The sequence below is a fragment of the Anomaloglossus baeobatrachus genome, chromosome 4 (genome assembly GCF_048569485.1).
Source record: "Anomaloglossus baeobatrachus isolate aAnoBae1 chromosome 4, aAnoBae1.hap1, whole genome shotgun sequence".
NCBI lineage: Eukaryota > Metazoa > Chordata > Amphibia > Anura > Aromobatidae > Anomaloglossus > Anomaloglossus baeobatrachus.
In genome coordinates, this window is record NC_134356.1 from 477,663,538 (window position 1) to 477,684,339 (window position 20,802).

The window sequence follows — 20,802 nt, forward strand, 5'->3', positions numbered from 1 at the left end:
ACTTCAGTGTAGTCCGATGTTTCACATGCAAGTATAGACTTGTATGGGTGCGCGTAGTCTGATATAATCTGCCAATTGCAGCATGCAGCAAATTTTTGTTCTGATGCCGAATTGGCAAGAGAAAAAAAGAGCTGGTTGGTACTGCCCCAGAGTATAATCTTGGGACAAGTGCTATGTGATAAAACTTCAGATAGCACCTGTCTGAGTTATTCGCAAATGTAAGTGAGCCCTTACTCTGAGAATACTATTTTCCATGGGGGAGGGGGGGGGGACAAAAGGGAGGTCCTGTTAAGCTATGTTCACTCGTTGCTTTTTTGCAGCTTTTTTTCTGCAGGCCAAACTGGCTCTCTTGGCAGTAAAGAAGCTGCTTACAAAGAGCAGGTTTTCCTACTTTTTTTGCTACATTTTTGGTGCAGATTATAGGTATCATTTGTCTACAGTACATGTTTAATAAAGTTAATTTAATTCTAAAAAAAAGCAGCAAAATCCATGGTTGCATTATTTGCAGTATTTGTGCACAATCATTGAAATACATTTCTATGGTGAAAAATGCTACAAAAAAGCTGAAAGAATTGACATGTTACAGTTTTCAAAAATGCAGCAGTTTTCCAATTTAGTATTTCTGAACTCTCATAGCTTTTGCTGGTACTGTAAAAAGCAGGTTTTAATTTACATAAAGGAAATGCAATGTGCGAACATAGCCTTGCTGTTCAGAATGGCACTATGTTGCTTTTTTTCTTTATGACACCGTTTAGTATGAAGTGTTGGGAAGAAGTGATCAACCATAGCTGTCTGTGTGTTATTTTCCGCAGAGATGAGTCCTGTCTGGAAGAAATGATAGCGGTGTGCTTCGGATGAAAAAAAGAGAACACGAATGACTTCAACTAGAGATGTCAATGGTAAATCAGTATATTAGTTGTACAAGCACACTATACACTATATACAGAGCTCCTGTGTATGTCACTGTTGATCTCTGAATTGCCTGAATACTATTCACTATATTCAGAGCTCTTGTGTATAATGGTGGTAATATTAGTGTTATTGGGGTTTCTATTCATGATCAGTATTGTGTTATTCGGTCACTATGTGGTGATATCATGTTGTCTGGTCATGGTGTGGTTGTATTTGTCCCTTGTATGTAATATTATTAGGTCATCACGTGTTGGCAATATGTGGTCTGGTCATGGTGTGATAGTATTTGTCCCTTGTATGTGGTATTTTTCAGCCACTATGTGATGGTAATATGTGGTATAGGTACAGAATAGAGCAGACCTGGGCAAGGGGCGGCCCACAAGTCTCATCCGGCCCACCTTCTCTCTGTGACTGGCCCACCTGGCTCAGGGCGTCCTTGCTGGCCGGTCAGTGATGAGGGGAATCTGAGGCTCCGGGAGACCCCTGGTCAGATTGCCCTCATCACACGCTGCGTGCCGGGCAGGGAGCGATCCTGCAGCTCCGCACAGTCATTGCAGGCAGCGGAATGCAGGAATCTCTCCTCTGTTTCCTACCCGACACCTTTCTCTCTGATATCGTCAGTACGGCGCGCGTGTGTCATTTGAAAAGTTCCCGCCCGGCAGGAGAAGAAGCTGCAGCAGCCGGGGCCCGTACGGAGAGAAACAGTGGCAGAGGCTCCTAAGAAAACAGCATCGGCGCAGCCTGGGCACGTGTAAGAGAAGCAGCTCAGCGGGGGGCTCGTACGGAGGTGCCTGAGGAGGGAACAATAAGAAGGAAGAGGTGAGTGGTTACTAGTAACCTGCGGGACAATGGGGGGCTGGGGGAGGGGGGTAACTGTTGACAAATATTTGGGGTGTAGTGGTGTAGTATATGGGAATGTAGTTTTACAGGTGTGATATATGGGGGGATGTAGTATATAGTGGTGTAGTTTTATAGGGGTGTAGTGGTGTAGTATAATTCAGGTATATATAGGGGTGTAGTATAATACAGGTGTATATAGGGGTGTAGTGGTGTAGTATAATACAGGTGTATATAGGGGTGTAGTGGTGTAGTATAATACAGGTGTATATAGGGGTGTAATGGTGTAGTATAATACAGGTGTATATAGGGGTGTAGTGGTGTAGTATAATACAGGTGTATATAGGTGTGTAGTATAATACAGGTGTATATAGGGGTGTAGTGGTCTAGTATAATACAGGTGTATATAGGGGTGTAATGGTGTAGTATAATACAGGTGTATATAGGGGTGTAGTGGTGTAGTATAATACAGGTGTATATAGGGGTGTAATGGTGTAGTATAATACAGGTGTATATAGGGGTGTAGTGGTGTAGTATAATACAGGTGTATATAGGGGTGTAGTGTAATACAGGTGTATATATGGGTGTAGTGGTGTAGTATAATACAGGTGTATATAGGGGTGTGCTGGTGTAGTATAATACAGGTGTATATAGGGGTGTAGTATAATACAGGTGTATATAGGGGTGTAGTGGTGTAGTATATTACAGGTGTAGTATATAGGGGTGTAGTGAGTGATGCAGTATATTACAGGTGTAGTATATAGTGATGTAGTGGTGTAGTATAATACAGGTGTAGTATGTAGTGGTGTAGTATAATACAGGTGTATATAGGGGTGTAGTATAATACAGGTGTATATAGGGGTGTAGTGGTGTAGTATAATACAGGTGTAGTATATAGGGATGTAGTATAATACAGGTGTATATAGTGATGTAGTGGTGTAGTATAATATAGGTGTAGTATGTAGTGGTGTAGTATAATACAGGTGTATATAGGGGTGTAGTATAATACAGGTGTATATAGGGGTGTAGTGGTGTAGTATAATACAGGTGTATATAGGGGTGTAGTGGTGTAGTATAATACAGGTGTAGTATATAGGGATGTAGTATAATACAGGTGTATATAGTGATGTAGTGGTGTAGTATAATACAGGTGTAGTATATAGGGGTGTATCGGTGTAGTTTATCACAGGTGTAGTATAATATAAGTGTAGTATATAGGGGTTTAGTGATGTAGGTTATCACAGGTGTAGTATATAGTGATGTAGTATATTACAGGTGTATATAGGGGTGTAGTGATGTAGTATATAGTGGTATAGTATATAGAGGTGTAGTTTATTACAGGTGTAGTGTATAGGGATGTATATTACAGGTGTAGTATGTGGCGGGTGTAGTGATTTAGTATATGGGGATTGTGTGTGTATGTATGTATACTGTGGGTATGTGTATATATATTATATACACAGTATATATATGCGTGTGTGTATATAAATTATATATATACATATATGTATGTGTGTATATAATATATATATATATATATATATATATATATATATATATATATATATATATATATATATAAAATGTAGAACCGAGTTAATTATATTAGTCTGGCCCTCTAAAACCATCCCAATTTCTCATGCGGCCCCATGGGAAAATTAATTGCCCACCCCAGGAATAGAGTATAGATACCGAATAAATATTTACAACCAGTAAATTGCTGGGGACATTTCATCATTTCCTTTTGTTTATTCTTCATCTAGTTAGGTCCCTTCCCAACTGTGCTCCCCTCCTGTGTGCTGTCTCTCCTCATTGCTCTCACTCCCCTCATTATTCCTTCCCCACATTGCCCCTTCTTTTCATTGTGTCCTCCTCTTTGTGCTTGTTCTCTCTTTGGGTTCCTCAATGTGCTGCTCCCACCCTTTGCACTCTATTCCATTATGCTCCCCGTTTTTCACATTCTCGAGTGTGCTTCCCCTCTTTGCGCTCTGATCCATTGTACTACTCCCACTCTTTGCACGGTTTTCCAATGTGCTCTTCTTCTTTTTGCAGTCTCCTCCACTGGGCTTCACCCCACTGTGCTTTGATTTCTGCCCCCATATGTAGTTATGCCTGTCATTTAGATCTCACTTCCATTAAACAAAAAGATAAGAAAACCCACTAATCTTCTGTCAATCCCACACTGTGCCACCTCCCGATCGGCATTGACCCGGATGGCAGAAGCCAGTCATCCAACTGATGTAGGCGGCATGGTGACATCATTGCACTGCAGCTGATAAGCGACCACTCCAGTAGGGGTGCCAACATGGTTGCAGGAGGCGAGTATACACTTTTTATGACAATTTACATGTGAAATTGATTAAGCTGGGGATATCTAGTAGTGGACAACCCCTTTAAGCCTCCACAGGCACAAGGAGTAGATGTCTACAGGAGATAGAGGAGAATGTTTTCTAAAAGTCTCTGCTATATAGATCAATATCCCTATGTATCTGGTTTAGGACGGTACATGTGCAGTCATCTCCATAAACTGTAGAAATTCTTCTTTTTAAGTTCTGTAGTAGTTTATTCCTCATTTATTTGCTTTTTAATTTGACTGAAGAAAAGCCAAATTAGAAAAATAAAAATCAGGAAATAAGACAATAAAACAAAGCGATGATAAAACACTTTTGTATCCTGGTCTATATATAAAGACTTGTAAAATAGCCAAACACTGTAGTATGTAGAATTATGTAGCGCTTCATAAAACTACTATTCTTCCAAGTGCATAGCAGGCGAAACAGCTGCATAATTAAACAGACAGATAACCATAAAGTGCAATTATAGGAGAAAGATGAAGGTTTATTGTTCACCGTTGGGGTTCTGTGCTGTAATATAAACTAAATCTACTTTTTTAATGCTTTTCTTTTTTATGTTTGGTTGAGTGATTGCTAGTATTTGCCTGTAACCAGTACTGGTGATTGGATGTGACTCCTGGAAGCACGCTATTTATCACACAATGCAATATGAGATTGTGAAGAGTATTTGTCAATTCTTGATTGCAATGAGTTGTGTTGCAGGATTGTAGTAAATAATTAGAAATTACCTGTAATTCTTCCAATCTTGCCTGATCCGTTAACATAAGTGCCAGCAAATCCTGATACATGAGCTCCAAGGCTGTACCCAATCAAATGAACATTACTTCTAGGAAATTGGATGGATGACTGGAAAACATCATGAATTAGAAATCAAGACAACTACCGGATGAGGACAGAACAATGTGTGCTATTGAGGAGGCAGTACAATTAAAATGACAACAGGAGAGAATGAATGGCTGCCCCAGTTATACAGTAAGGGGTGCTTCACACACAGCGAGCTCGCTGCCGAGATCGCTGCTGAGTCACGCTTTTTGTGACGCAGCAGTGACCTCATTAGCGATCTCGCTGTGTGTGACAATGAGCAGCGATCTGGCCCCTGCTGCGAGATCGCTGCTCGTTACACACAGCCCTGGTTCGTTTTCTTCAAAGCCGCTCTCCCGCTGTGACACACAGATCGCTGTGTGTGACAGCGAGAGAGCGACAAATGAAGCGAGCAGGAGCCGGCATCTGACAGCTGAGGTAAGCTGTATCCAAGATAAACATCGGGTAACCAAGGTGGTTACCCGATATTTACCTTAGTTACGAGCCTCTGCAGCTCTCACGCTGCCTGTGCTGCCGGCTCCGGCTCTCTGCACATGTAGCTGCTGTACACATCGGGTTAATTAACCCGATGTGTACAGCAGCTAGGAGAGCAAGGAACCAGCGCTAAGCAGTGTGCGCGGCTCCCTGCTCTCTGAACATGTAGCTGCATTACACATCGGGTTAATTAACCCGATGTGTACAGCAGCTAGGAGAGCAAGGAACCAGCGCTAAGCAGTGTGCGCGGCTCCCTGCTCTCTGAACATGTAGCTGCATTACACATCGGGTTAATTAACCCGATGTGTACTGTAGCTATGGTAGGAGAGCAAGGAGCCAGCGCTCAGTGTGCGCGGCTCCCTGCTCCCTGCACACACAGCTGTGCGCTGGTAACTAATGTAAACATCGGGTAACCATACCCGATGTTTACCTTAGTTACCAGTCTCCGCAGCTTCCAGACGGCAGCTCCGTGCAAGCGCAGCGTCGCTTGCACGTCGCTGCTGGCTGGGGGCTGTTCACTGGTCGCTGGTGAGATCTGCCTGTTTGACAGCTCACCAGCGACCATGTAGCGATGCAGCAGCGATCCTGACCAGGTCAGATCGCTGGTCGGATCGCTGCTGCATCGCTAAGTGTGAAGGTACCCTAAGGCCGGGTTCATGGTTTTTATTGCCGGTTTGGTAAATAGAGTTTTCACTATTCCCAAAAGCAATTGGATTTTTCCTGATGCTATGAGATTTTGTTGGGAGTAAAGGTCATACATGATTACAAAAAACATGGTATTTTCTTCCGGGAACAATACCATACTTCTCCCCAGGATAAATGTGATATTGCAAATCAGTCGTATTCACATCGATAGAGCAGAACTGCAATACCAATAACTCATGAACAAGCGTGGTGCTGTTTATAAAGAAGGTTGCAATGCCTTTGTAATCCTCCATAACACTTTGAATGTGTCATTGTAGTGTACTATTAACTGTTACTCAAAAATAAAAAAGTAAAAACCTGCTCACTAGAGATAGCAAAGTTTCCAAAGCGCCATAACTCCATCCTGATTAGATGTCATTAGGATGTAGAAGAATTGAGAGTCTGAAACGTCTAACATTTTTTCTGTAATACTATTTATTAATTAAAGAGGTTATATAGGACTTTTATATTGATGACCTTTGCTTAGCATAGGTCATCAATATCTGATCAGTGGTGGTGCAACACTCGCTACCCCTTATCAGATATTTCCGGTGGTGGTCAGATGTGCTGAGATGCAGAACCTCACAACTCAGTCAACAGAATGGTAGCCATGGCCTGATTCTGCAAATCTGCTCCCTATTTGATGAAACATGAAGTTTCTGCACCACTTATTGAGATGTTTTATAGGTGTAATAATATACTTCCTACTATAAAGGGGCTATCCTGGACCTTACCTTCTGAATAATAGATCAGTGGGGTCTGAAACTGAACCTGTCAGCTGATACTTTCAGCTTTGACCACAGAAAGTTCTTATTGTACAGACCTTGAAACAACATCTCCATACACTGGGTAGTGACCAATCTCAAGCAGCTCCGGTTGGCGTGAATGTGTTGTAAGCCATCGTATCTCAGAATGGCCCCTATACAGTAAAGGAGCTACTTGTTCTTGCTCAATAAGTTGTGTGGCTCTGGAGATCATATCTCAAGACATCACTTAAATGGTGGGAGATATATTGATGACTTATACTGATGAAAGGTCTTCAATATTTAAGCCTTAGACAAACCCTAGCAATAGATAAGGATTATTACACCCATATAAAGCAGAGGCTGCAGATGAAATGCTTTTAATACAAGTCATTGAACTCTCAGTTATGAAAATATACATCTGATTATTCCTATAATATCTCTTCGCTTATATATTTTCAGATAGGTTCAGTAAAGGGTTTCCTCCACATCTACCGCACAATAACTCTCTGCTCTCTTGGGTATTTCTGTTCCAGCTGTTCTGTGATACAGTAATAATATTCTACTTATACGGGAAGAGAAAATCGTTCCATCATCTTTCTACGTAGACTTGCGTGGTATAAACAAGATTATTTCCCCTGTTTATGATTTCCTTTGTGAGCAAACTGCTTCCAAGCCTCTGAAAATGACAAGTCACCAATGCAAATGAGGAAGCCGAAGCTAAGGTAAATAAATATAACTGTTATATTTTACAATGCAAATGTTTGTGCTGGCACCAGTACACGCGGCAGAGTAGTTAACTTAGCTGAACATCTTGAGGCTGATTATATGGCTGCTGAACTACTGCTGTAACAATGCTATAAAAATAAAGGGAGAAGAGTAAATCTGGCAGGTGCATTACAATCCAGAAGGAAAGAAATACGGTTCTGAGCTGGACATCAAATAGACACACACACGTCTGCCACTTGTTATCTCCATCCCTGTCGCCTGTCGGCCATTATATCATAATATGGTAATGATATCGTTTTTCTTTATGACTAATCTCAATTTTGCATTCTGCTTTTATTTTGCTGTGTTTATGAAGCATACAATCAGAAAGGAGGTCATTCTAGGAGAACTAAAAGCATATTCTATCACATATAACTCATTTTGTTTATAAAATATAAGTGATGACATTATTTAAGGGAATGTTTTGGGTAGTAGTGCAAGCTGAGAAATTTTAATAACAGACTGCATATCTGCCCCTTATTCGAGTCAATAGGTGGTGGATGCGTAGTACCTGGCTGTGACCTTTATTCCATTGATAAAGCTGTGCAGCTCTGCAACTAAATAATACCGGCCGGTGTTTGCATCGGGAACAGCTGATTGGTGGGGATGCCAGGTGTCACACCCCCTCTGATCAGACATTGATATCCTATCAGAAAAGTAGGTTATCAATGTTAAAGTCCTGGACAACCCCTTTAACTGCATGGTAAATTCTGTTATAGGCAGTTATATAAGGAATATTATCAGATCACCGAAATGTATGCACATTTCAGTAATCTGGCGTTGAGTTCAATGATGCCAAATTACCAGATTATTGACTTCAATGGTACCGGTAATCAGGTAATCTGGCACCATTGAAGTCAATAATCCGGTAATACAGGGCCATTGAACTCAATGCTGGATTACCAGATTTGAGTTTGATGATAATGAGGTGAGTGCACCTGAGGTCTCAGCTGGGGGGTACTGTGGGAACAGCCAGCTGTGACTTTAGGTGAATTCACTGGCTTCACTGCTCTCACAGCTGCAGCTTCAATAGTGTGTCACTGACGCCGCAGAGCTCAGTCACATTTGCTAATGTGACTAGCACTTTGATTTCAGGCTGTAGCAGAGCCAGGTTTGTTGTGGAATGCCATGTCTGTGGATTACGTTGGACCTATGTAAGGGGTGGACGGACCCCTGGTGGTGAAGAAAATGTTTCCCCCCCCCTGAGGACGCCCCACGGTGTAGTGGCCAATGGTACTGATAGTATGCTATTTGTTGTTTTAGTAATTACCGGTTTCCCCACTAGGTGTCAGAGTGGAGTAGTGGTCCCTCTGGGAACAGAGACAGGAAAGGAAGGGGGCAGGGCAGCCTAGGTGGGGAAGGGAGGGCTCTGAAGCAGAGTGAGAGTAGTAGTCTGAGGAGACAGAGGAAGAAGTCCGAGGCAACAGGGCAGAGTGTGGGAGTGAAACGTGGCAGATAGCCAGAGAGAGTGCCTAGACACGAGAGCAGAAGTAAACGGGTAATGCCCGTAGCAGCCAGAGTGCGTGTATAGACCAAGAAGTGAAAGTACATGGGTAATGCCCGTAGCAGCCAGAGTGAGTGTTTGGACCAAGAAGTGAAAGTACACGGGTAAGGCCCGTAGCAGCCAGAGTGCGAGTATAGACTAAGAAGTAGAAGTATACGGGTAACGCCCGCAGAAAGGAAAAGAAGTAGTCCCCCGGCCAGAAGTGTAATCTGTAACTGAAGTGTCTGTCTGCTGGAAAGTGTAAAGAAGAATTGAAGCTACGTTCAATAAAGTGTCTCTTAGTTTACCAGCTGCCTGTCTGTGGCTCTTTACTGGGAGTGGCGAAGCGTCCTGCGACCAGAAAGAAAAAGGGAAAGACCGGGAGCCAAGATACCGGAATGTCTGCGCCCCTGCCTTCCACACTCTGCCCCACAAACAACACCCCTGTCTTAATAGTGACGGCCGGGCCGGGGGTCAGCCTGTCGCACGAAGAGGCCACGACTATAACCCCCCAGGTGCCCCCTGCCCCCCTTTACACCTACAGGGTGTTTTGAGGTTAATAAATTTGAGAAACAGGGTGGGTTTTTTTCATAAAAGATTTTTCTCTGTGATTTGTGTTCATTTATTTTTATTTACACAATTAGTAATGAGAGGGCCATTATTAATCCAGACATTAGTGACAGCTGTGATTTTTTGACAAATCACAGCTGTCATTACCCCCTTGTAGTATCCTGATTGCTACCACTCCAGGGCCAAGATTGTGGCATCTAATGGCTGCGCCAATTCTGGGTGGCTTTAGGCTGTTATTTTTAGGATGGGGATGGCCTTCCCCAGCCTGAGACTACCAGGCCCCATCTGTCTGCTTTCTCTTGGCTGGGTATTAAACTAGGGGGCACTGCAGCATTTTTAATTATTTATTTCAATAATTTAAAAAAAGTCATGTAGGGTCCCTCGTATTTTGATACTCAGCCAAGATGAAGCACAGAGCTGGGGGCTGCAGCCTCCAGCTTTCTGCTTTATCTGTGCAGGGTATCAAAATATGAGGGGTTCTATGCCATGTTTATTAATAATTAAATTATTTTTAAACTCAACTTCAGGGACCCAGACAGTTAGTGTGAGGGCTACCAATCACAGACGCCGGCATATAGGGTGGGGGTGGTCTGAATACAGCCAATCACAGATGCTGTCACAGAGGGTGGGTGGGGGAAGCAGTGAATATTCATGAGATTCAATGAGTGGAACCAGAAGCAGTATGTGACAGCAGAACTAAAACACGGTAAGTATAATTGTCATGCCTTAATCCCTATTTTGCGTCTTTTTTTTACATTTTTATCCGGTTGGCACAACTTGAGAAGTAACAACTAAAATCTCTCATGATTACTATGTAATACTTTTTTGAGAACAAAGACATCTGAAGTAAAAAGTGTTCATAGTTCATCCATATCTTCAGTCTGTCCAGGTGGTCTATAGCCAACAGCAAGGAGAAAGGACGGGACTCAGCACCATTTCCAGGATAGCAAAAATATAAATCCAACGAAAAAAATATAAAAGTGTAGAAACTTTATTCAATGATTAAAAATCCAAGAAAAACATCATCGGTTCCATGAAAACATCATGGCTTGACGCGTTTCGGACAGTTGGAATATAGATAAGTCCTTAATCATAAGCGAGGTTTATGATTAAGGACTTATCTATATTCCAACTGTCCGAAACGCGTCAAGCCATGATGTTTTCATGGAACCGATGATGTTTTTCTTGGATTTTTAATCATTGAATAAAGTTTCTACACTTTTATATTTTTTTCGTTGGATTTATATTTTTGCTATCCTGGAAATGGTGCTGAGTCCCGTCCTTTCTCCTTGCTATTGCCTCTACGGACCTGCCTGTCCGGTGGACATCCTGCATCCCACCTGAACTGAGCGGATACATATACGGGTGAGCTGAATAAAAAAAATTTTTTTCTTCGGTCTATAGCCAACACCTACAATAGTGTCCTTGCCATTCTTCTCTAATTGTATTCTAACCCAAACAGTTTCTACAGAGCTATTTTACCATTCTCTGAAGCTTGCACTTGCATTTCCATTGAGACTCCATTGCTTGTATAGTTTGTAGTTAATTTTCCTTGCTCCTCTATGTAAATTCATAGTTTGTCTTTGTTCTTTATTTCCACTTCTAATAGCAGGGTTCTCAAAAGAATTAATTAGCTGCATACTTTTTCCTGGACGTATATTTCCCATCCCATATTGTGTTAGTTTAAATCTCTCCTGATGAGTGTAGCAAGGCATCAACCAAATATGTATTTTCCTGTGTTTGTAAGATGCACCTGCGACACTCCTGGACTATCAGGTCGTCACAGGGTACTGCACAAGCTGCCCTCTTGTGCAGTATTCCGCCTCCCTCTTGGTTCTGGGTCCCTACTTAAGTGGTGTTTCCTCCAAAAGCAAATCAAATCCTAGAGACACCCTGCACCACACCCACCTGACACATCAGTGGACAGCTTGAGGGGAATAGAGTTGTCCACCTGGGGGGGTCAGGGAGGGGAGGGGAGGAGTATAGAGAGTTGAGGAGTGGAGTTGAAGGGAGAGAGTTGGAAGTAGCCCTCGAGCTGAGAGGAGCTCAGAGGAAATCTGGAGTGGTGACTCCTGAAGTAACTGCCTAGGTTGTAGACGGTGGTCTGGGCCTAGAGGAGTCGGACCCCCGGATGCAGGGGATTGTGGCGAGGTGCTCGGACCTGTCAAGGAGGACAGCCGGTAGCCTAGCACTATCACTGGTCTGGGACCGAAGGCACGACTGGGTACACGGACCCTAGGTCGGTGAGTAGCTTTAGGCAACCCGACAATTCACCTGAGGAGAACAGAGCCTTTTTGATTCGTTCCCACCCGCTCCAGAATTGGGGCACTAGCACAACGAGGGGGGTAGGAATTTCCACCCAAATCGGTCCAGAAAATCCCAAGCGTGAGCCCTGAGAGCAAACTCCCATACTTAGCAATAGTAGGGAGCGGGGCCCTCCTAGTTTCATGCTACCAGGCCATCAAGTTGAAGTCAAACTAAGTGCCAGGAGGCAGGCAACACCACTTGGGGACGGGACCCGGACGATCTCCCCTCAGCGGCATCAGTACCCAGAGACGTGGTTGACCAGGTTGTCAGTGTCTGCTTATGAACTGAGTGAGTACCAGAGTGACCCCTGCATCCAACGGCACCCACTCACCGAGTCCCGGGGCATCCCCTCTACCCGTGGAGGGTTACAACACCTTGCTGCTCCCACTCCATCACCCCGGGTAGTCCCAACGGCAGCGGTGGTACTCCCAATTACCACACACCATGGGTGGCGTCACGAACTCTAACTATAAATACCCTCTTTCTTTCGAGTGGCTGCATGACCCCCGGGTCCGGATACCCTCGAGCCACAGAGAACCCGGATCCGAGCAGCTCGGCTGATTCCACGGGGGCGGCACACACCCCATCCCTAGCAAGGAGTCTATCATACAGGTAATTCACTCCATGGTCAAGAAAAGCAAAATGTTGCTGATGGCATCATTGACATAGCCAGTTGTTCACCTGAAGAATCCTGTTCAATCTTCTTGTTTCATGATCATCCACTGGGAGGATGGATGAGAAGACGATCTGCACTTCCAGTTACTTCCCTTTCTGGCCTAGATCTTTAAAACCTCTGCATATAGTTTCCAGGTTTTTTTATTACTCTTTTTTTACTGTGTCATTTGTTCTTATGTGTATTAGTAGGTTTGGGTAGTTGTCTGTAGCACTGAACAGTCTTGATAGCCTATCAGACACATCCTTGATTTAGGCACCTGGAAGACAGGACACTTCTTGTGAGGTGATGTCCAATCGGCAGAGAGCAGCTTCTGTTCCTCTCAGTAGGGAACCCTCCACGACTACCACTCTCCTTTTCTTCTCCTCCATAGTGCTTCTTTTTCTCCCTTCTAGAGGCTTCTGATTGCTTGCTGGAGTTTTCTTTGTGGGCAAATCACTTTTTTGATGTGATCTTCATAGTTGTTCTGCGTTAGAGCCTGGTAGTGGTTCTTTAGCGGTATGGGTGCTCACTGCCTCCTCATCCTCCGGACTCTCTTGGTCACATACGTCCATTTCTTTTCGCAGGTACATTGAAAGCTTCTGGAGGAACGCTGAAAACTTTTCACAAGCTTGCATTTCTGGCACATTAAAGTGCACCAATCACCAAGAATTTTCCAATATACAGTAACTTTAAGAGCACAGATTTCACTGGATTTCTTTTGGGGGCAGCCATAATGCTTTTCCAGAGCCTTTGTGCTATCAGTAATGTGGAAACTCCCTATATTTCCGTTAACAGATGTGCAGGATAAATCTGAGTTGAGCTGTTAGATATAAGCGATTACACTGCTTTATTCTTAGGGTAGGTGCGATTACAGTGTTACCAGATTTTTTTTTTTTTTTATGTTTGGCAGCTATCACACACTAAAAAACTCTTACAAAAAGAAAAGTTTTTACATCACTTTATTTTGAGAGCTATAATATTTGTATATTTCTGCCGTCAGAGTGATGGGAGGGCTTGTTTTTTGTGGGATGAGTTGACATTTGTATTGGTACCATTTTTGGGCCCAAAATATTTTTTGATCGCTTTCTATTCTGATTTTTGCTATGCAAAATGAACAAAAATCAGCAATTCAAAAGTTATTTTTTTTGTTGTTTGTTCCTTTTTTATGCCTTTTACCGTGTGGTAAATTTGATAGGATAGCTTTATTCTTTGAGTCAGTACGATTTCAAGGATACCACATTCATATAATTTTTTAATATTTTGCCACTTTTACACAATAAAAACTATTTTATAAAAAAGTATTATTTTTTCATTGTTATATTCTGAGAGCTGTAGCTTTTTTATTTTTCTACTGATGGAGCTGTAAGGGAGCTTGTTTTTTGAAGGATATGATGATGGTTTCAACGGTATAATTTTTATTTACATTTGTCTCTTTTATCACATTTTATTACACTTTTACTTCGGAGGTATGATGAAAAACCTTTTTTATATTACCAAGTTTTTTATTTCTTTTTTATGGTGTTCACTGTAGGGATTAAAAAGTGTGACAGTTTTATAGATCATGTCATTCTGGATGTGGTGATACTGTATATGTGTAACTTTTATTATTCTGTTCACTGGTCTCATGTTTTGCAATACCTGAGAGCTGTCAGATTACACTGACAGAACACCTGTCAGTATAATCTGGTGTAACAGGCTACCATACCTGGCACACTAGAAAGTCATCGTTTAACCTTTGGATGACATAACAACCATTGGGTCACTGCGATGTCTCGCACAAACTTTCGAATGCTACAATCGCTCTAGATCGCAGCACCTGCAAGGTTATTCAGTCAGGGGCACCCTGGGTAATGTCCCTGGCAGTTCCCGCACGAGCTTGGCTGTCAGCTGGGTCAAACTCTGGCGGTGATAGTTCAGGGAAGTACTGATATTTCAGCACCTCCTACACGATCATGCTGTGATCGGTCAGTCAGATTGATTGACCGATCACAGTGATCTGAGTGCAGGGACTGCTAAAATGAGACCCTGCATCTCTTCCGGTGCTAGTTGTTACATGTCGTGGCTCTCTTATTGCAAGGAATGAGGTGGTCCCCCATTCCTTGTCTGCCACAAGCCCTCCTGCTCAGCAGCACCAAAGGTCTGGGAGACTGCAGGAGTTGCCTTCTCAGAGACACAGCAGAAGGGTGACACCTAGTGGTTCTCTCCTTGCAAGGAATGGAGCGATCTCCCATCCCTTGCCTGCCACGAGCTCTCCTGCTCAGCATCACGGAGGCTCTGGGAGGTTGCGCAGTGTGCAAAGAATAGATGCTCAGGGAAGCAGCAAGACTTCCCATGTCTCTGCACATTGTGAAACCGGGGATCCCGCCTTTATGACCCAGAGGCAGGAAGATGAGCATGTGCTCCACGTGACGTCTTCTGATTCGCTCACTGATATCACACGGCCCGATGACGAGGCTGGTGATGTGCTGAATCCTGACTGGCTGGGCCAGGACGTCACAAATCCTGATTGGGTCACGCCCGTCTCGCGCCCACCCTTGGGTGGAGCTACACCTCCTTAAAAGCTCCCCCTGCCATCATGGTGGCGCGTGACTGTCCTTCTATGTTTGGATGTCTGGCAGCGTGCTGCCACGCCACTGCTCAGGCATTATTGTCTTTTGTGGGCTTGGCCCTTGCTGCTTAGGCAGCACCTGGTTTGCAGGCCGTGTTCCTGCCTTGCTGCACCGGCAGTATCTCCTTCGGCAGGCCGTGTTCCTGCCTTGCTGCTCCGGCAGTATCTCCTTCAGCAGGCCGTGTTCCTGCCTTGCTGCTCCGGCAGTATCTCCTTCGACAGGCCGTGTCCCTGTCCCAGGTGAGCTCCTCGAGTCTCCACCGGACTCACCTGGTTATTGAAAGCACACGTGCGTGGGCACCTCTGTGCTACCCTCGTGCCATATCTTGTGACTCCCGCTGGCACACGTGCGTAGGCACCTCTGTGCATCCCCGTGCAACAGGTACACCGATCGAGAAGCCCCGAGCCATACAACCCTCACGGGTTAGGGCGGACCGGTGTACATAGATCGTCTGTGACATTCCAGACGATCACTAGCAGCAACCCGCTCAATCTTTCCTGACCATAGCGGCGGTCCCTTACACCGCACAGTGGACCTTGACCGGCGGAAGCTGTCCATTTCCCATCTTGGCACGCTTCCCCGGGTCCCCCTCGTAACATTACGGTCGCGCCAAAGGTCTGGCTATGGCGGAAGAGCAGCAGCAGTTGCTGCGTTATGTGCAGCAGTTGGAGTCACGATTGGCAGCAGTGGAGCGGTCTTCCCCCGATAAGGCTGCTCTAGCAACAGTCGCCACCCAGGCGGCTACTCAGGCTGTGGAATTGTGCGGAAGGTCGCCTCGCCTTGCGCTCCCAGAGCGCTTCAGCGGGGACAGCTCTGAGTGCCATGGTTTCATAAACCAGGTTACCACCTACTTGGAGTTGTCCGCGACTGTTTACGCTACTGAGAAGGCGAAGGTAGCCTTCGTCCAGTCCCTGCTCACAGGGAAAGCGCTAAAGTGGTCCACGCCGTTGTGGGAGCGTGGAGATCGGGTGGTGAATCACCTTCCAGTTTATCTTGAGGCTATGAGAAAGGTGTTCCTCGGGCCTCAAGTCACCCATGACTCCGCGCTGCGGCTCCTACGCCTTCGGCAAAGGTCCACTTCAGTCGGGGACTTTGCAGTACAATTCAGGACACTCGCCGCAGAGCTGGACTGGCCAGATAAAGTCCTGGTCCCTGTGTTCTGGGAGGGTCTGGCAGGGTTCGTCAAAGACGCACTGGCCACGCGTGACGTGCCGACCACCTTAGAGTCCTTGATTCGGCTTGCCTCTCGCATAGACATCCGCCATGCGGAGCGGAGGCTCGAGGTCTCTTCAGCACCCACGTCTACCTGGTCTATAGAGCCTCTGACTCCCCTTCCCCACCAGACCGGTCTCCCAGCCAGCTCTGTTGATGACTCTGTGGAGCCAATGGAAGTCTCCAAAGTGGTCTCCTCTACCACAGGTTCTCGGCCGTCGGCCATTTGCTTTGCCTGTGGGCAGGAGGGACATGTAGCTACCCGATGTTTGAAACCTTCGGAAGAAAGTCAGTGTCTTGTTTCACCTTCAATCAGCGTGAGGAGGGTCATTTCCACTTCCCAAGACCAGGTGCCACCTGGTAAGACCCTCACTTCCTCTGACTCACGGAATGGTGTGCTGTCATGGGATCAGGCCTCCAAAGTTGGGGCCCACTTCGGGGTCGACAGGACCAGAGACCTAGGGGTCAGGCATTATTGGGGGCCGGCGGTAGCCCAGGATGTACAGAATAATATGGGAGTCCGTACGTCGTGTGCGTATAATAAACCATTCAGGCGGAGGCCTGCGGGTCTTCCACATCCTGTGCCATCTTTCGCACCTGGTGACCTAGTGTGGCTGTCTTCTAAACATATTAACCTTCCGGTACAGACAGCCGAGTTTGCTCCTAGGTACCTTGGCCCGTTTACAGTAATAGAGCGGGTAACCGCGGTAGTATGTCGACTCCAGCTCCCTCCGCGCTGGGCTATTTCTAATACTTTTCATGTATCTCTTCTGAAACCCGTACGACCTAAAACCTCGGGGTCTCTGCTGTCCCAGGTTGGCTTCTCGTCCGACGACCCTGAAGTAGCGAAGCTAGTAAGAACAAAAATTGTACAGGGCAAGAGGTACTTCCTCATGGAGTGGGTCGGTCGTGGCCCAGAGCATAGGTCCTGGGAATTGGAGGAGCATGTCCACGCCCCCGGTTTGGTGGCGGCCTTCAGGCGCAGGCGAGGGGGGGGCCCTAGACGGGGGAGTAATGTTACATGTCGTGGCTCTCTTATCGCAAGGAATGAGGTGGTCCCCCATTCTTTGTCTGCCACGAGGCCTCCTGCTCAGCAGCGCCAAAGGTCTGGGAGACTGCAGGAGTTGCCTTCTCAGAGACACAGCAGAAGGGTGACACCTAGTGGTTCACTCCTTGCAAGGAATGGAGCGGTCTCCCATCCCTTGCCTGCCACGAGCTCTCCTGCTCAGCATCATGGAGGCTCTGGGAGGTTGCGCAGTGTGCAAAGAATAGATGCTCAGGGAAGCAGCAAGACTTCCCATGTCTCTGCACATTGTGAAACCGGGGATCCCGCCTTTATGACCCAGAGGCAGGAAGATGAGCATGTGCTCCACGTGACATCTTCTGATTCGCTCACTGATATCACACGGCCCGATGACGAGGCTGGTGATGTGCTGAATCCTGATTGGCTGGGCCAGGACGTCACAAATCCTGATTGGGTCACGCCCGTCTCGCGCCCGCCCTTGGGTGGAGCTACACCTCCTTAAAAGCTCCCCCTGCCATCATGGCGGCGCGCGACTGTCCTTCTATGTTTGGATGTCTGGCAGCGTGCTGCCACGCCACTGCTCAGGCATTATTGTCTTTTGTGGGCTTGGCCCTTGCTGCTTAGGCAGCACCTGGTTTGCAGGCCATGTTCCTGCCTTGCTGCTCCGGCAGTATCTCCTTCGGCAGGCTGTGTTCCTGCCTTGCTGCTCCGGCAGTATCTCCTTCAGCAGGCCGTGTTCCTGCCTTGCTGCTCCGGCAGTATCTCCTTCGACAGGCCGTGTCCCTGTCCCAGGTGAGCTCCTCGAGTCTCCACCGGACTCACCTGGTTATTGAAAGCACACGTGCGTGGGCACCTCTGTGCTACCCTCGTGCCATATCTTGTGACTCCCGCTGGCACACGTGCGTAGGCACCTCTGTGCATCCCCGTGCAACAGGTACACCGATCGAGAAGCCCCGAGCCATACAACCCTCACGGGTTAGGGCGGACTGGTGTACATAGATCGTCTGTGACGTTCCAGACGATCACTAGCAGCAACCCGCTCACTCTTTCCTGACAATAGCGGCGGTCCCTTACACCGCACAGTGGACCTTGACCGGCGGAAGCTGTCCATTTCCCATCTTGGCACGCTTCCCCGGGTCCCCCTCGTAACAGCTAGTCAGCTGTCAGTGACAGCTTTGGTCACAGAGCTGTCACTATGTGTTTTTACATAATGACAGTTTAAATCCATAATGAATACAACACTTCATGGTGCAAGAACTGACACCAGCTCATGACGTGCTATGACCGTCATTGGTCATAAAGGTGTTAATATTGTAGGTAATTTATGTATCGTCTCCTACTATGTGTTCCTTACTCTGGGACCTAATAAATTATTAATAATAATTTTTATTTCTATAACACCAACAAATTCCACACCACATTACATTTCAGGCTTTGTCAAACTGACCACTTTTCTCATCCAATGTTAATCTTACTTCGAGCCATTCCAGGAATTCTGCTATCTCTAGACCAATAAATCGAGCATTCTGTACTGCAACTGGGTAGTGCACATGAGCAGAGATCAGCCAGTCCACGATGATGACATTAATCTCCTTTTTACTGCTTTTGAATGCAGAAGCCATCTTTGGAATCCATGCTTCCATATTTCCATCAATCTAAAACAAAAAATACATAACAAAAATATAAGAAATGATGCAGGATTATTAACTATGTAATCCTTCTATGTCAGGAGGTTTTACTGATCTATTTTCAAACTTTGGGATTTTTTTTAACTTTTTTTGACATATATTTTTTTAATGTTTTTGTAGATGTCATCATTTTGTCTTGTTTATTTGTGGGAAGAGTTGTATTTTTAATGGCACCATTTTAAGATGCATACAGGCCAAAAGTGTTGGCACCTTTGAAATTATTCTATAAAACTAAGTTTTTCTCCCAGAAAATTATTGCAATTACACGATTCATTATACAAATGTTTATTTCTTTTGTGTATATTTGAACAACAACAAGAACAACAACAAAAAAGGCAAATTCGACATAATTTCACACAAAACCCCCAAAATGGTCTGGACAAAATTGTTTGCACCCTCAACTTAAGGCCGCTTTACACGCAACGACATCGCTAACGAGATGACGTTGGGATCACGGAATTCATGACGCACATCCGGCCTTGTTAGCAACGTTGTTGAGTGTGAAACGCACGAATGACCGTTAACGATCAAAATTACTTACCTAATCGTTGATCATTGACGCGTTGTTCCTTTCCCGATTATTGTTGCTGTTGCAGGACGCAGGTTGTGCGTCGTTCCTGCGGCAGCACACATCACTACGTGTGACACCACAGGAACAAGGAACATCACCTTACCTGCGGCCGCCCACAATGAGGAAGGAAGGTGGGCGGGATGTTCGTGCCGCTCATCTCCGCCCCTCCGCTTCAATTGGGCGGCCGCTTAGTGACGCCGCTGTGGCACCACACGAACCGCCCCCTTAGAAAGGAGGCGGTTTGCCAGCCACAGCGACGTCGCTAGGCAAGTAAGTATGTGTGACAGGTGTAAGTGATGTTGTGTGCCATGGGCAGCGATTTGCCCGTGACGCACAACCAACAGGGACGGGTACACTCGCTAGCGATATCGATAGAGATATCGCTGCGTGTAAAGGTCCCTTTAATATTTGGTTGCATATCCTTTGGACTAGATAACTGCAATCAATTGCTTTCTATATCCATCAACAAGCTTCGTACACCTCTCGGCTGGAATTTTGGACCACTCTTATTTTGCAAACTGCTCCAGGTCTCTCATATTTGAAGGATGCCTTCTTCCAAGAGTAATTTTAAGATTTCTTCACAGGTGTTCAGTGGGATTTAGATCCAGACTCACTGCTGCCACTTCAGAACTCTCCAGCACTTTGTTTGCATCCAATTTTGGGGGCTTCTTGAAATATGTTTGGGGGTCATTGTCCTGCTGGAAGACCCATCACCTAGGATGCAAACCCAGCTTTCTGAAACGTGGTACTAAATTTCCACCCAAAGTCCTTTGCTAATCTTCAGATTTCATGATGCCTTGAACACAATCAAAGAACTCAGAGCAAGAGGCGGCAAGACAACCCAAAAATATCTTTGAATCTCCACCAGGTTTGACTATAGGTTGTGTTCTTTTCTTTGTAGGTGTCATTCCTTTTTTGGTAAACCGTAAACTGATGTGCTTTTTGCAAAAAGCTCAACCATGGTCTCATCTGTCCACAAGATGCTGTCCCAGAAGGATTTTCTCTTACTCAAGTACATTTTGGCAAACTGCAGTCTAGCTTTTATATAGCTCTGTGTCAGCAGTGTGTTTCTTCTGGGTCTCCTGCCAT

At 45.4% G+C, this 20,802-nt stretch overlaps 1 protein-coding gene across 1 annotated transcript in view; it reads right to left on the bottom strand.

Annotated features, from left to right (window-relative positions):
* LIPC (lipase C, hepatic type) overlaps positions 1-20,802 on the bottom strand; it is a 324,937-nt gene that overhangs the window by 70,851 nt on the left and 233,284 nt on the right. The window contains exons 4-5 of the mRNA XM_075342733.1: positions 18,930-19,109; positions 4,832-4,949 (exon numbers count right to left, since the gene is read on the bottom strand). Coding sequence (XP_075198848.1) covers positions 4,832-4,949; positions 18,930-19,109 — 298 coding nt within the window. The remainder of the gene's footprint in view (positions 1-4,831; positions 4,950-18,929; positions 19,110-20,802) is intronic.